The following is a 14776-nucleotide window of genomic DNA, read 5'->3' on the forward strand; positions in this document are numbered from 1 at the left end:
CTTTAACCATGTAGGTTAGGGAGATATTGCAAGCACCTACAGGTAAGCCTTAATGTAGGCTTACCTGTAGGTGCAAGTATAGTCTGAGGGTATACAACCGCTTTAACTTCAAAAGGTTGTAAACCTCAGACATGAAATCTGAACAAAACACATTTCTATAGTGTTTACTTGCCTCTCTTCAAACACAAAGTGTCATTGCTCTCTGCTGACTAGTTCCTCTGCCATCTGCAAGAATCACTTCTGACAAGTTTTCCTGACACCATGAGAAAATGGTGACAGGGAAGGGATCTTCAGCTGATTGACAGCCTTGGCTCTGTTCCTGTGTGCAGTGCGGTGTGTCCCTTCCCTCCAATCAGCTCTCAGAGCTCTCGTACAGTGTGCGACTTCAGCTCCCTGCCCCCTGCTTTGTAAGTCTGTGAAAAATCATCTGAGTTTAACAGGGCAACTGGCTGCTAAAAAACAGGTACAACAGGATTTATTCCATCTCTGTGTATCCCAAGGCCAGTCACTTCACTGGGTATAGGTAAGGGTTTACAACCACTTTACATTTGAGCATAGGCCCCTGTAATAATATGCCATAAAGAGCTGTAATGTGCAGCAACCATCATACATTTGTGTTTTTGATAGACTGATGAATGTTACCATTGGTTATTACATGAAACCATTTTTTTTTCACCATTACAGAGGCCCATAAACAAGGCGCCTAAGCACCAATCACTTGTTAGGAAGAAAATAATCATAAAAATAAATAAGAAGTAAAAGTGTGAATGGGAAATGCAGGATGCTGGCAAAGCCTTTTCATGATCTACACAAAAGATATTTTTTTTCTACCATTCTTTAATAACATATTCAACAAGTTGTTCTAAACCATTATTCCTGAACAGCAGACAAGGTTTAACATCCAAATGTAACCAGGGTGTGCTAGGATCAGGTGAAATCTAACCTGCAGAAAAAGCCACTTGATAGAAAACGTTTGGGGCAATAGAACACTTAAAATCTGTTGTGGTGCTCTAAAATAGCAGGTCAAGATTTTAGCTTTACCACTTCCAACTATTGTATGTAGGAAGTTGAAGCGCAGTATACACTTAATGCATTAATCTCCACCTACTGTATGAACTACAAATTGTGAGCCACCACATACTGGGGACATATCAGCAGCCACTGCTACTAACAAGGTTTGGATTTTCCCAAAGATTTAATCAGGCCCTGCTGAAAGTATTATACCACCCAAAACACAACTGTAGAATGCAAGAGTATTTGTGCAACATGAATCTTTTAAAATAACTGCAGACATTTCAAAGTAGCTTATGTCAAGCAAAAAAGGTGCCTAGGCGTTTAAACAAGTTAAAAAATGAGTTATAAAACTTAAAAAAAAAAAAAAAGGAAAAGAAAAACATGGCGAACGTGTCAGTTACTGCTGCATGAAACATTTTTCTCATTGAGTTTATATCAGTTTCATTGCCTGTCTTATGGCTTCACAGGCTTACACTTATACAACCAAGCAGAACCACCTTACATTCAAGCAGAATTAAATGCTGGCACTATTCTAGTAAAGTCACTTTGCCAGAACACACACTTGACAGCAAAGACAAGGCATGTGAATAACTGTACTAAAGAACAAAACAGAGTAAAAAGGAATTAGAGCACAATAGGGACCATGAGCAACAACTCTAAATGAAAATGCCAAGGAGATTGGTGGTTGAGCGCCATGGAAAGAACTCAACACTTTGCATGGCACAGAAAACAGGCTTAAGGAACTCAGTGCTGACATCATTTAAGTGCTCAAGAGAGGGAATTTATAAGCCACTGAGTTAGGTGGATAAAAGGCTCCCTATAAAAATAATTGCCGACATGGTTTCAGTGTATTGTTCATGCTTGGGGGGGGTGGGGGGCGGGTTATGACAGTCTTATTGCTCCACTGTTGGAGGACCAGTTTTACATTTGAAATTTTACAGCCTGGTCAAGAGAGTCAGTAAGGTAGAAGGGTTGCCATCAACAATGTAAGAGAACAGACATAAAGCAGCAGCATTGATGTAGAGCCCAGCAGGGCAGTGAGCATGTGCTTGCAGGAGTGTCTTTTTGATATGTGCTATCTTCTCTGTTGGCTCTGGTTTGTGCTGAAGATCTTCAGCACTAGCACTCTGGAGTCACTTGAGTTCATGTTCAGAGTGCAGTCGAAGTAATTTTCTTTACGCCTCTTCTCTGAGCAAGAGTCGAACGACCAACAGGTTCCAGCACTGGAGACATCGGATTGAGGTTCAACGCAGAGTATGTAGCTGCCATGGCTCCCTACAGTTGCAAAAAGGAGAGATTATTGAAAACAATATATAGCGTATGTAAACTGCATAAAAGAATTAAAAAAATATGACTAAAAAATAATCAAGATAAATTTAGGCAAATTATGGATGAACTAGGAGAAAAAGGAATTTTGATCTACTTGTAAATTCAGTGGAGTGCCGTATAGGACAGAATATTCATACACCGTGGGTTATAGGCAAGTATCTTTAGGTGACCAGACACCAGCAAGCTTTCGAGGACACCCCACTCGGCACCTCTCCTGTAACCTTAGTCCTCTGTTTTGTAGCAAGCAATGCAGAGGCAAGGAATAGAGGGGGAATGTGCCCCTTGTCCTGTACAGGCAAACTGAAAGGAAATTCCTTCAAAGTGAGGGAATACCGAGGTGTCACCAAAACTAATGACCCTATTGGAAGATTTTCCCTCTATTACAATTCAGGTGTCAACCCAAAATTTGGGATTTTCTTTAACTTTCCATAATGGTAAACAGGACAAAATATGAGAGGGTGAATCTCCCTAACAGGAACACAAACAGCAATAAAAGCAGAGTTGTTCTAATCCCCCTCCACTGTACCCAACAAATAAAAAGCTTTGCATTTAGTTATTCTTTAATCATACAGTACAGAATACACACAGAATATTCATGCATCATAGAATGACCCCAAGCAATGAATAAAAAAAGTAGGCAAAACAAAACTGTGCCAACAGGCCCAAAAGACGACAGAACCCAAAAGATTGGATACCCACCTAATAAAATGTTTGAGAAGTATGAACAGAAGACCAGTGGCAGTCTTACACAGTTGGGCTACAGAGGCTTGGTACCGAAATACCCAGGACTCTCCTACAGATCTGGTGAAATGGGCGCACAACAGCGCTGGATGAGTTTTTTTGTTTAAGAACGTAAGCTCTTGTAACAAAGTTTCTTATCCACTGCGCAAACAAAAGAATCCATATATTTCTGACTAAAGTAGTAGTTTTAACCACTAGCCTATGCAGGTCTACTGTTCCCAGTAATTGGGAACAGTGATTTCTGTCATATCCTTGGTAGTCCATCCCCCCCTACAGTTAGAACATGCTGAGGGAACACGCTTGACCCCTTAATCGCCCCTAGTGTTAACCCCTTCCTTGCCAGTGTCATTTTTACAGCACTGATCAATGTAATAATGCCACTGGTTACCAAAAAGTGTAATTTGGGGTCAGATCTGTCTGCTGCAATGTCGCAGTCCTGCTAAAAATCGCAGATCGCTGCCATTAGCAGTAAAAACAATAAAAAAAATAAAGTCCATAAATCTATCCCGTAGTTTGTAGATACAATAACTTTTACGCAAACCAATCAATATACGCCTATTGAATTTTTTTTTTCACCAAAAATATGTAGAAGAATATATATTGGCCTAAACTGTGAATACAATATATATATTTTTATTATATATAATTTTTTTGGGCTATTATATCAAAAAGTAAAAACTTTTTTTTTTAAATTGTTGGTTAATTTGTTTATAGCGCAAATAAAAACCGTAAAGGTGATCAAATACCACCAAAAAAAAAATCTCTATTTGTGGGTAATAAAAAAAAAAAAAAAAAAAGACGTAAATTTGGTTACAGCGTCACACGGCCGCGCAATTGTTAGTAAAAGCGACGCAGTGTCTTAAGGCAGAAAATGGCCTTGTCATTAAGAGGGCAAATTCTTCCGGGGCTTAAGTGGTTAAGGTATACTCTAATGGGCCTAATTACATCCAAGCATTTTAGAAACAATTCCTTTAGATGCTTAGGAGCAGGGCACCAGGATGGCAGAACAAAAGTGTCCTCATTGGAACTGGATAACACCTTTGCAAGGATCGTTTTAGTTGCAAAACACAATCTTGTGAAGTATAGGGAAAAGGGCTTCTTACTGGAAAGAACCGCCAGTTCAGAGGCATAACTACCAAAATTGGCTACATTGCTGGCAACGATCTCCAGGGGCATATCCCTGATGGGTTCAAAGGGTGGTTTCTGCAGGGAAACAAAGGGTGCTGCACTTGAGCGTGATATGACAAACATCTGCAATAAAGCTTTTTACAAGGGAGTGTGAAGCCAGAGGCATGTGGAAAAAGAATGAATATGGCCAACACCTGTCCTTTAGCTTAAACGCCAATTTCTGTTTGTAGGAAGACCAGAATGTGAGACAGGAATATCTGGGACTGAACTGACTGTGCTCACACCAGACAAAATCGAGGGACAGTGGTTGCTTTTTCCATGCTGACAAAATGTTTTGTTTGAGAATTCCTAAATGAAATTGAGCAAAAAGGAATTGCCTAAAGAAGAGGCAACCATTAAAAGGAGTTGTAAAGTCTCAGGGTTTTTCACTCACCTTAATGCATTAAGGTGAAAAACCTTCTGTGCTGCAGTTTCCCCCCATTTCCTCACTTGAACCGGTTTCAGCGACGGCCATGAGCCCAGCAGCTCCAGCTGCTGTCTCGGGTCATCGGGTCACCATTGGCTCCCACGGCTGTCAATCAAATCCAGTGACACAGGAGTCGGGGTGGGGCCGAGTCCTGCTGTGTCAATGAACGCAGCAGCAGGTCTCGGGACCCCCCATGGAAATTGGCTTTCCGCGGGGGCACCCAACAAAGAGGAGGAGAACCACAGGGGGAACCCAGAAAAGAAGCATCGAGGCCGCTCTGTGCAAAACTCTTGCACAGAGCACCATGTTTGTTAGGTTAAAAAAAAATCTTTACAATTACTTTAAGCTTAGAACGCTCATGGTGAATCTCACTGTGGGATTTCTCGTGGATCAGACCCAAGTATTCCAGACGAAGAAGTAAGCTAGAGAGAAAATTTGCTGAAACTGATCACCCAGCCAAAAACCTGGAGCAGCTGAATTGTCTTGTGGATATTCTCAGAGATGCAAGGGACATGAATCCTTCAGGGGAAGGACAACTAGCCAGCCTGTAACTTGAATGCCCCGATTTCTGAAAAGGACCAGCAAGAGTGCCAAGACATTTGTGAACAACCTGGGAGCAAAGGATAGGCCAAAGGGCCATGTGACCAACTGGAAATGGTTGTCTGCCACTGCAAAGCTTAGAACCTGCTGATGAGGTGGGCAAATTGGAACATGCGTATAAGCAGCTTGGATGTCCACAGATGTCATGCATTTCCCTTGTCTCAGGCAGAGATCTTGTGGAATGATATAAAATTTTGGAACGTGAATGAATTTGTGAAGGGATTTAAAGTACAGAATAGGGCAAATACTCAGTTTGGCTTTGGTACGTTCAACAGGCTAGAATCCTTTGGATAAGTCCTGTAGCAGTATTAGCACAATGACTCACTTGGGACAACAGGTGGTTTCAGAGCATTCTGCAAATCTAACTGATCTTGGCCAGTTTTTTGTTGATTTAAAAAAAAAAAAGAAAGAAAGTGGTAATGTCTTAACGTTTTGAAGAATATTTTGTACCCTTTCAAAACCCTCAACTGAGGTCTAGGAAATTATTGACCCAGAGAACGACAAACAGATGTCCCCCAAATCTTAGGAGGGAGGATGTCCCTTCATTGTGAAATGGACTTTAGAGAAGGCTTATTGGCTTGCCAAATCTTATGCCAAATGGAAAGGCTGAGCTTAGGCTTTAAAGTCGAAGCTTTTGTATTGTGTTTTTTATAAACCTGTAAAAACCTGAATAAGTAGCATTTGGAAAAAAAAAGTGGAAGCCTGCTAAGAGGACATGCTGTGTGTTCAGAAGAGCTAGGAGTTCCTGAGGTTGGTTTTGGGACCTTCTGAGAAAATAAAACCTTCCAACCTGTGACCTCTTTAAAGAATTGGTCAAGTGCCTCACTATACATCTTCCTTGGATTGGCATGTGTGGGAGCAATTTTTGCAGGCTGTCCAAGCTTTAATCTATAAGATTCAGTGCATGTGAATTGAGATTGGAGCCATTCTGAAGATATGCCTCATGACATGTTCAAGGAGAACCACACAAAAAAAGCAAAGCAGAAGGCACCTGCTCAGAAACCGCACGATCCTGAAATACAGGGTCATGTTGGTTTTTCATTGTGCTAGTCCAGTTAGCTTCAGTTTGACATACTAAAATTGCAGCTAAAAATGGTTGCAAGGCTGTGCCCTACAAGGTTAAAGAGAGCCTTTATCCCACTGGATAGGGCACAGCAAAGACTTTTGGAGAAGTGAAAATCCTTCCAGGAGTGACCTTATGGTCATCTACTACACATTTTATCTGTTCACAAATGGTAAATGTTTTTCCTTTTACATTACACAACTTAACTGCTCTAATCATAAAGAATCCTTTAATATTCAAGGTGAACATCTCTCACTTTATATCCTACTAATGTCCCCTAGTCCTTGGGATGATGTCTCAAAGTGATCAACTGTGTTACATTTTATCATTATACACATTTTGAGTAGAATTGTGTACAGAGTGCCACAGGTGGGCATGTTAATGGTAAACACAAAGTCCAGATAGAATATCTATCTTAGCAGCCCATGTTAATGGTAAACACAAAGTCCAGATAGAATATCTATCCTAGCAGCCCATGGAGCCATTATGTACCCCAAGGGCAGAGGGGACTGGTCCAGTTAGCCCACCTCTCAACACAAGCACACACGCATTAAACTCCACTATGGAAATGTGCATATACTGGTGCTGCCAGCTGCCAAGAAATCAGATTTTGTTGGCAAGTAATTTTCTAATTTTGAATAATAAGTCAATTAGTTTAACCTGGCCAGCTGGCCATAGATTCTTATTTTTTTTTAAAAGAGACTGATGACTTGGCCAACATCCTGACCAGTTAATCAATGCATTTTTTTTATGCGTTCAAAGCAGGTTTTTTATGGACTAATCCTGACTCACAGGACACTTCATGAATAACCAGAAATATTGCCTTTATTTTGTATACTGTATATGGTCATACCTTTACTAGATGAGGTGCATCCTGTCTATTTAGCTGGAACTGAGGCAACTGGTCACAGTGTACAATCCAAGGGTGTTTTAGCACCTGGGCAGCTGTTAATCTCTGATGTGGATCCACATGAAGCATCTTTGATACCAAGTCCTAGGAACACAAAAAATAAATAAAGTTTTAGACAATTTATATTGACCACACAATGATGGAAATTCGGCCAAATTTCAAATCAGTGTATGGCCTTCTCTGCTTGTTGTAAGTCGATCATGCTGGAAAACATTTATCAATCAGCGGCTGCAGATCAGTGTACTCTGATAGCACCAGGAGCTGCTGTGAGACTATAATGTTCTGGTGGTGGGGGCCCCTCAAGTCATTCTCATTTTTGTGAATGGAAGAAATTGTGCCCATTAGGTTTCCTCTTGAATGAGTTTTCGATTTGCATTTTGATCTGTGCAAAGAAAACCCACATTTTTTTCAATAACCCAATTACTGATTGCATAGAACTATCAAACGGACATTCCAAAATTAACGTTGCTCTCTAAAAGGAGATATATTAAGTAAACAATTCAATTAGGGCCAGTTCACACACCAATTTCTGCATGTATGTTTTTTATGTGTTCCAATGTGTTTTTCCCCCCTGATCTTTCTCTCAATTTTTCCTTCATCACAATTTAGGACATACGTGTTTGGGTGTGCGTTTTTGGTGTGTCTTGCCATGTTCCAGATGCATTACAAACAGAAAAAATGCAGCATGTTCTACTTTTGTTGACTGCACTGGTGTGAACTATGGCCATTGGAATACTGGACTGCATCTGGTGTGAACCAGCCCTTAGCCATCCAAGCTAAGCCAATCCAGAAAATATTTTTATTATGAACCAAATTACAATGTCAGTATTACCATTCTGGTATGTGATATACTGGGTAGATCGGGGAAAGTGAAGTGCCAGCTTTACTTTGGCATCCAAATTAAAGATCAAGATCATAAGCAGATTATTACCTATGCAGGTATCTCTAGCTTTGGGAACATTTTACAAAAAATATTTAGAGTGTAACATGTTCGTTCCTAAGCACCTTCACACCACCACCCAGAGCCCTATCCTCAGAGTGGGCAGGTGTTCCTCTACTCCGCAAACGCTGTGACATTTAAAAGTCAGCACAGGTGTGCAGGGCTCTGCCCGCACAACTGCGTCATTCATGCACACAGATCTGAATTTTAAAGGACACCAGAGAAGTTGGATTGAGAAGGGGACGAGGCCAATAGCAGCGAATGCTAAACCTTTTGTGGCATGCCGTTAAATAGTACCAGTAAAAATATCCAATATTTGTGCACAAATTGTGACCCAACAGTGGCAAAGAAAAAAATCTCCCTAAATCAGCGGTGTCATTTAAATGAAAAAATGTCCCCAATTTGGTGGCGTTACTGAAATTAATAATTTTTTTTAACCCGAGTCAGTGGCCTCACTAAAACAAACACCACTACAATGCTCCCCGCCCCCCATTAGTACACAGCTTTCCACTTAACCGCCCCTTTTCTCGCTACAAAGCTCACCCACCCCCTTTTTAGTACAGAGCTTTGCCTTACCTCACGCCCTTTCTTCCTCTTCATCCAAGTACCCAGAGCTCCTCCTCCTCTCCCCAGTACATAAGGCTCCCCCCCCCTCTTACCCATGTACACAGGGCTCCCCCTCTTCCTCCAGTACAGAGAGCCCCGTCCCCTACTCCATCTTCCTTCAGTACACAGAGTGCCCCCCCTCTTCCTCCAGTACACAGAGCCCCGTCCCCTACTCCCTCTCCCTTCAGTACACAGAGCACGCCCCCCCCTCTTCTTCCAGTACACAGAGCCCACACTCTTCCCCTCCCAGCTAGTAAATCAGTTCTGCAGAGCCATACTGCTCCCTCCTGCACTGAGGGGGCGCTGTTATTTATGAACACAGAATCCGGCATAGGAAGCTGCTTCTATGTTTTCAAGCAACAGCAGCCAGTGGGGAACACAGGGCTAGCACCGGAGGTGGTGGTACTGAATGCTGTGGGGCTCCAGACCAAGACACTGCAGTCACTCCTTCCCCTTGATCCTCCACATACAGCCAGTTAAAATCTATTGTGGTGCTGAAAAATACCTTGTAAAGATATTAGATTCACCACTTCTGACTACTGCATGTACAGGGAGTGCAGAATTATTAGGCAAGTTGTATTTTTGAGGATTAATTTTATTATTGAACCACCATGTTCTCAATGAACCCAAAAAACTCATTAATATCAAAGCTGAATATTTTTGGAAGTAGTTTTTAGTTTGTTTTTAGTTTTAGCTATTTTAGGGGGATATCTGTGTGTGCAGGTGACTATTACTGTGCATAATTATTAGGCAACTTAACAAAAAAAATATATATACCCATTTCAATTATTTATTTTTACCAGTGAAACCAATATAACATCTCAACATTCACAAATAAAGGGATTTTTAATACAGCTTACCTGTAAAATCCTTTTCTTGGAGTACATCACGGGACACAGAGCGGCATATTCATTACTATATGGGTTATATGGAGTACCTTCAGGTGTTGACACTGGCAATCTCAAACAGGAAATGCCCCTCCCTATATAACCCCCTCCCATAGGAGGAGTACCTCAGTTTTGTAGCAAGCAGTATGCCTCCCAAAATGGTCCCCAAAAAGAGGGGTGGGAGCTCTGTGTCCCGTGATGTACTCCAAGAAAAGGATTTTACAGGTAAGCTGTATTAAAAATCCCTTTTTCTTTATCGTACATCACGGGACACAGAGCGGCATATTCATTACTATATGGGATGTCCCAAAGCAATGCTCACAATGAGGGGAGGGAGAACATCTCCAAGACAAAAGGATTTAATTTAGAGAAATACTCAAATCATAATAAATCCAACTTAGTTGAGAAAAATAATCTTAAATTTTAAATTTAACTCAAAAAAGAGGAGCCCCCGGAATCCGAGGGTCTCAAACTGCAGCCTGCAGCACTGCCTGCCCAAAGGCTGTATCAGACTTCCTTCTTACGTCCAACTGGTAGAATTTTGTAAACGTGTGGACAGAAGACCAGGTTGCCGCCTTGCAAACTTGAGCCATAGAGATCTGGTGGTGTGCTGCCCAGGAGGCGCCCATGGCCCTAGTAGAATGAGCCTTTAATGATACTGGAGGAGGCAACCCTTTCAAGCCGTAGGCCTGAGTGATTAATTGCTTAATCCCCCTAGAAATGGTGGACTTTGCAGCTGCCTGCCCCTTCTTGGGCCCATCCGGTAATATGAACAGCACATCTGTTTTCCGGATCTTCTTTGTAGCTTTAAGATAGGCCTTCATGGCCCTGACGATATCCAAGGTATGCAGCAACCCTTCCTTTCTGGAAGTAGGTTTAGGGAAGAAGGATGGTAATACCAAATCCTGGTTCAAATGAAAACTGGATACAACCTTCGGTAGGAAGGAAGGATGAGGGCGGAGAACGACCCTGTCCTTATGAAAAATAAGATATGGTTCCTTACAGGATAAGGCCGCCAGTTCCGATACTCTTCTTGCGGAAACTATGGCGACCAAAAATACTAACTTTCTTGTCAGTAAAACTAAAGGAATTTCAGCCAACGGCTCAAACGGTTGTTTCTGTAAACTTGACAGAACAAGGTTTAAATCCCACGGGCAAAGCGGGGATTTAACTGGAGGTTTAATACGCAAGACCCCTTGAAGGAAGGTCTTAACCAGCGAGTGGGTGGCCAGCGGCCGCTGAAACCACACTGACAGAGCAGAAATCTGTCCTTTGATTGTGCTTAATGCCAATCCTTTATCCACTCCTAGCTGGAGAAAACGTAATACTCTATCGATGGTAAATTTGCGAGAAAGCCATCGCTTGGACTCACACCAGCCTACATAGGCCTTCCAGACCCTGTAATAAATCACCCTAGAGACCGGTTTCCTGGCTCTGATTAGGGTAGAGATTACTTTCTGAGACAGACCTCTACCCCTGAGAATCAGGGATTCAGCCTCCAGGCCGTCAAATTTAGATGCCGTAAGGCAGGGTGGAGGATCGGACCTTGCGATAGCAGGTCTGGCCGTAGAGGAAGAGTCCAAGGGTCTCCCACTACCATCCTTAAGATTAGTGAGTACCATGCCCTTCTGGGCCATGCTGGAGCTACCAGGATGACTGGTATGTGCTCCACCCGGATCCTGCGCAGCAGGCGGGGTAGTAACTGGAGCGGGGGAAACGCATAAAGAAGTTTGAACTGATGCCAAGGGCAAACCAACGCATCGGTTCCGCAGGCCATCGGATCCCTTGAGCGGGACATGAACCTGTCTAGCTTCTTGTTGAGTCTCGATGCCATGATATCCACGTCCGGCACTCCCCATCTTTGGCAGAGTGCTTGAAAGATTTGTGGATGCAGAGACCATTCCCCCGGCAAAAGAGTCTGGCGGCTTAAGAAGTCCGCCTGAAAGTTGTCCACTCCTGGAATGAATATTGCCGATATGCAGGGCACATGAGCCTCTGCCCATAGGAGAATCAAGCTCACCTCTCTCTGAGCGGCTTGACTCCTGGTTCCCCCTTGGTGATTTATGTATGCCACGGCCGTGGCATTGTCTGATTGAATTCTCACCGGGAACCCCTGCAATTTTGACGTCCAAGCCCTGAGGGCTAGTCGAGCAGCTCTGAGCTCCAAGATGTTGATGGGCAACTGCTTCTCTGGCGTTGCCCAAGTACCTTGGCGAGTGCAACCATCCAAAATTGCTCCCCAGCCCGTCAGGCCGGCGTCTGTGGTCACTATCTTCCAAGCCACTGGGCTGAAAGACTTCCCCTTCAGTAGATTCTGAGGGTCTAACCACCAACACAGACTTTGTCGGACTCTTGATGAGAGCGGCAACGGGATATCCAAGGCCTGTGGCCTTCTGCTCCATGCTGACAGGATGGCTGCCTGCAGGATGCGAGTGTGGCTCTGGGCGTATGGTACCGCCTCGAATGTGGCCACCATCTTGCCTAGTAACCTCATAAATAGGCGAATAGTCGGTTCCTTCTTGTTTAGAACCAGTAGGATTAATTCCTTGATGGCTTTGACCTTCCTCAGAGGTAGAAACACTCTTTGTTGTTCTGTGTCTAATCTCATGCCGAGATATTCCAACTGCCTTGTGGGCAGGAAAGCTGACTTTCCTCGATTTAGGACCCAGCCGAACTTCGAGGTATTGGACCGTGAGGGCCACTGCTCGCTCCAAGCCGGGAGACGAGTGATCTATGACTAGGAGGTCGTCCAGGTATGCTAGGATCGTGACCCCTTGGATCCTTAGTTTGGCTAGGATTGGAGCTAGGACCTTCGTGAACACCCGGGGGGCCGTAGCCAACCCGAAGGGAAGCGCCACGAATTGGAAGTGACGCGAAGCCACCATGAAGCGTAGATATTTTTGATGTGGCTGATAAATTGGAAGATGAAGGTAGGCATCCTTTATGTCTATGGACGCCATGAAGTCGTCCTTTTGGAGTGTGGTAGCTGCTGACCGCACGGATTCCATCCGAAATGAGCGGATCTTTAGGTATGCTTCGGGATGATGAATAGGTTGGAGTAGAAACCTAGCCCCTGTTCCAGGACTGGTACCTCTACTATTACTTCCTGGGAAAGTAGATGATTTAATGCCGACATTAATGCGGCTCCTTTCTCCGGATCGTTTGGAATCCTCGACTCCTGGAAATGAAGGAGGAAACCTTAGGAAATCTAATTTGTAGCCCGTGGCCACGGAAGACCGTACCCACTCGTCGGGAATGCTGGCTTCCCAAACCTCTGAAAAGAGTCGCAGCCTTCCCCCCACCTTCGTGGGTGGGGGCGCCCCTTCATAAGGTCGGCTTGGGGGCTGGTTTTGCTGGTTTGCGAACCCACTGCTTTCTGCCTCTAGCAGCCTGTCCTTGTGATTTGCTGTTGAAGCCGAAGTTTGCTTTCGCAGGAGGCCGTCGATACTGTTTGGCATTAGAGGGCCCCTGCCCAGGGGAGTACTGTCGTTTAAACGCAGGGCCCTGAAACTTCCTCTTAGTTGGCAAGAGAGTACTTTTGCCATTTGAAATGGTTTGAATGTATTTATCTAGGTCTTCTCCGAAGAGTCGTCCTCCATGGAAGGGGAACCCTACCAGGAGCTTCTTGCATGGGGGCTCGGCCTCCCAGCTTTTTAACCATAAGAGTCTTCTCATATGGATAAGGGATAACGATAAACGTGACGCTTGCTGGATAGAATCCTTAATTGCGTCTACTGTAAAACATATGGCCCTAGGGACATCCGAAAATTCTTCTGCCTGCTGGGCAGGAATAAGTTTAAGCATCTGCTTAACTTGATCCGATAATGCTTGAGCAACCCCAAACGCAGCCACAGCTGGCTGTACTACTGCCCCTGCAGTAGTGAAGGAGTTCTTAAGTAGTGCTTCCAAGCGTTTATCAACTGGATCCTTGAATACCTGTATGTTTTCTACAGGGCATGTTAATGATTTGTTAATACATGAGATGGCTGCGTCCACTGCAGGAGTAGCCCATTTCTTGGAAAATTTATCTTCCATAGGATATAGGGCAGAGAATCTTTTAGGTGGTAAGAAGATTTTATCTGGCTTGTTCCAATCTTGGAACAAAACTCCCTCTAGTAGAGGGTGGATCGGAAATACTGCATTGCTTTGAGGCGCCCTCAGTGAGCCCAAAGCTGAAACCGTAGATACCTGGAGATCTGGTACTGGCAAGTTGAATGCATTATGGACCAAGTCCGTTAAGGCTTGAATCCACCAGCTCTCCCCTTGGGAGACTGCTCCAGACTCCTCTGTATCCGGATCTTCGATCCCTGAACCTATTTGGTCCTTGTCCAAGAGGTCGTCCAATTCCCCTGAGGAAAGGACCTCCTCTTCTGAGGGTCCGCGCTCGGGCGACGGAGATCTAATCCGTTTACTGCCCCGCATAGCTGTGGCTATCATTTTTCCCATTCTTTTCTCCATCTCTCTTAAAGAGGTGAGTAATACCTCGTCCGTGACCATCTTAGGGTTGGACTGACCCGCGCCAGCTCCAGCCCCAGATCCCGATGGCCCCAAGGCTCCCTGTGGGGAAAGCAGCGGCATAGCTTTGTCCGAGACCTCAGACTCTCTGGGGGAATCCCCACCTCTTGTACCCTCTGACCCGGATGCCATGGTACAATACCGAGGTACACCTGCTACCTATTGGTATTTGGAACTATAAAAGTTAATTGCCCAAACACCTGTTTGGGGGATAAAAAAATGCTTCCTCTCCCCTAGATGACTTTTCTTTTTTTTTTTTTTCGTTTTTGTTTCAAATCCAGGAAAGAAAAAACATTCTGTCCCCCTGAGTAGTATTGCAAAGAAAAACTATGAGATGGAAAAGAAACAGCCTATTTCTAGGCTTGAAAACAGTTTTCTGAAGACTGCAATATCCTTTCTGGCCACTGTGTGTCCTCGGCGCCCCGTGCTGCCACTCTGGTCTTTCCTCCCCAGTTCCAAAGTATTGAATGAGCTGTATGGAACAAACAAGGAAGGGCCGCCCCTTCCTTAAGCCACTGACCCGCCCTTCCCCCCCCAGCAATCTCAAACAGGAAATGCCCCTCCCGACAGGGGGGGG

At 44.0% G+C, this 14776-nt stretch overlaps 1 protein-coding gene across 1 annotated transcript in view; it reads right to left on the minus strand.

The window, feature by feature from the left end:
- Positions 1–803: 803 nt before the first annotated feature.
- Positions 804–14776, minus strand: part of RPS6KA3 (ribosomal protein S6 kinase A3) — a 173480-nt gene continuing 159507 nt past the window's right edge. Inside the window, exons 21-22 of the mRNA XM_040338242.1 lie at positions 7195–7335; positions 804–2289 (exon numbers count right to left, since the gene is read on the minus strand). Of these exons, the coding sequence (XP_040194176.1) occupies positions 2164–2289; positions 7195–7335 (267 nt within the window). The 3' untranslated portion in view covers positions 804–2163. The remainder of the gene's footprint in view (positions 2290–7194; positions 7336–14776) is intronic.

Source organism: Rana temporaria, chromosome 2 (genome assembly GCF_905171775.1).
Source record: "Rana temporaria chromosome 2, aRanTem1.1, whole genome shotgun sequence".
In the NCBI taxonomy this organism is placed as follows: domain Eukaryota; kingdom Metazoa; phylum Chordata; class Amphibia; order Anura; family Ranidae; genus Rana; species Rana temporaria.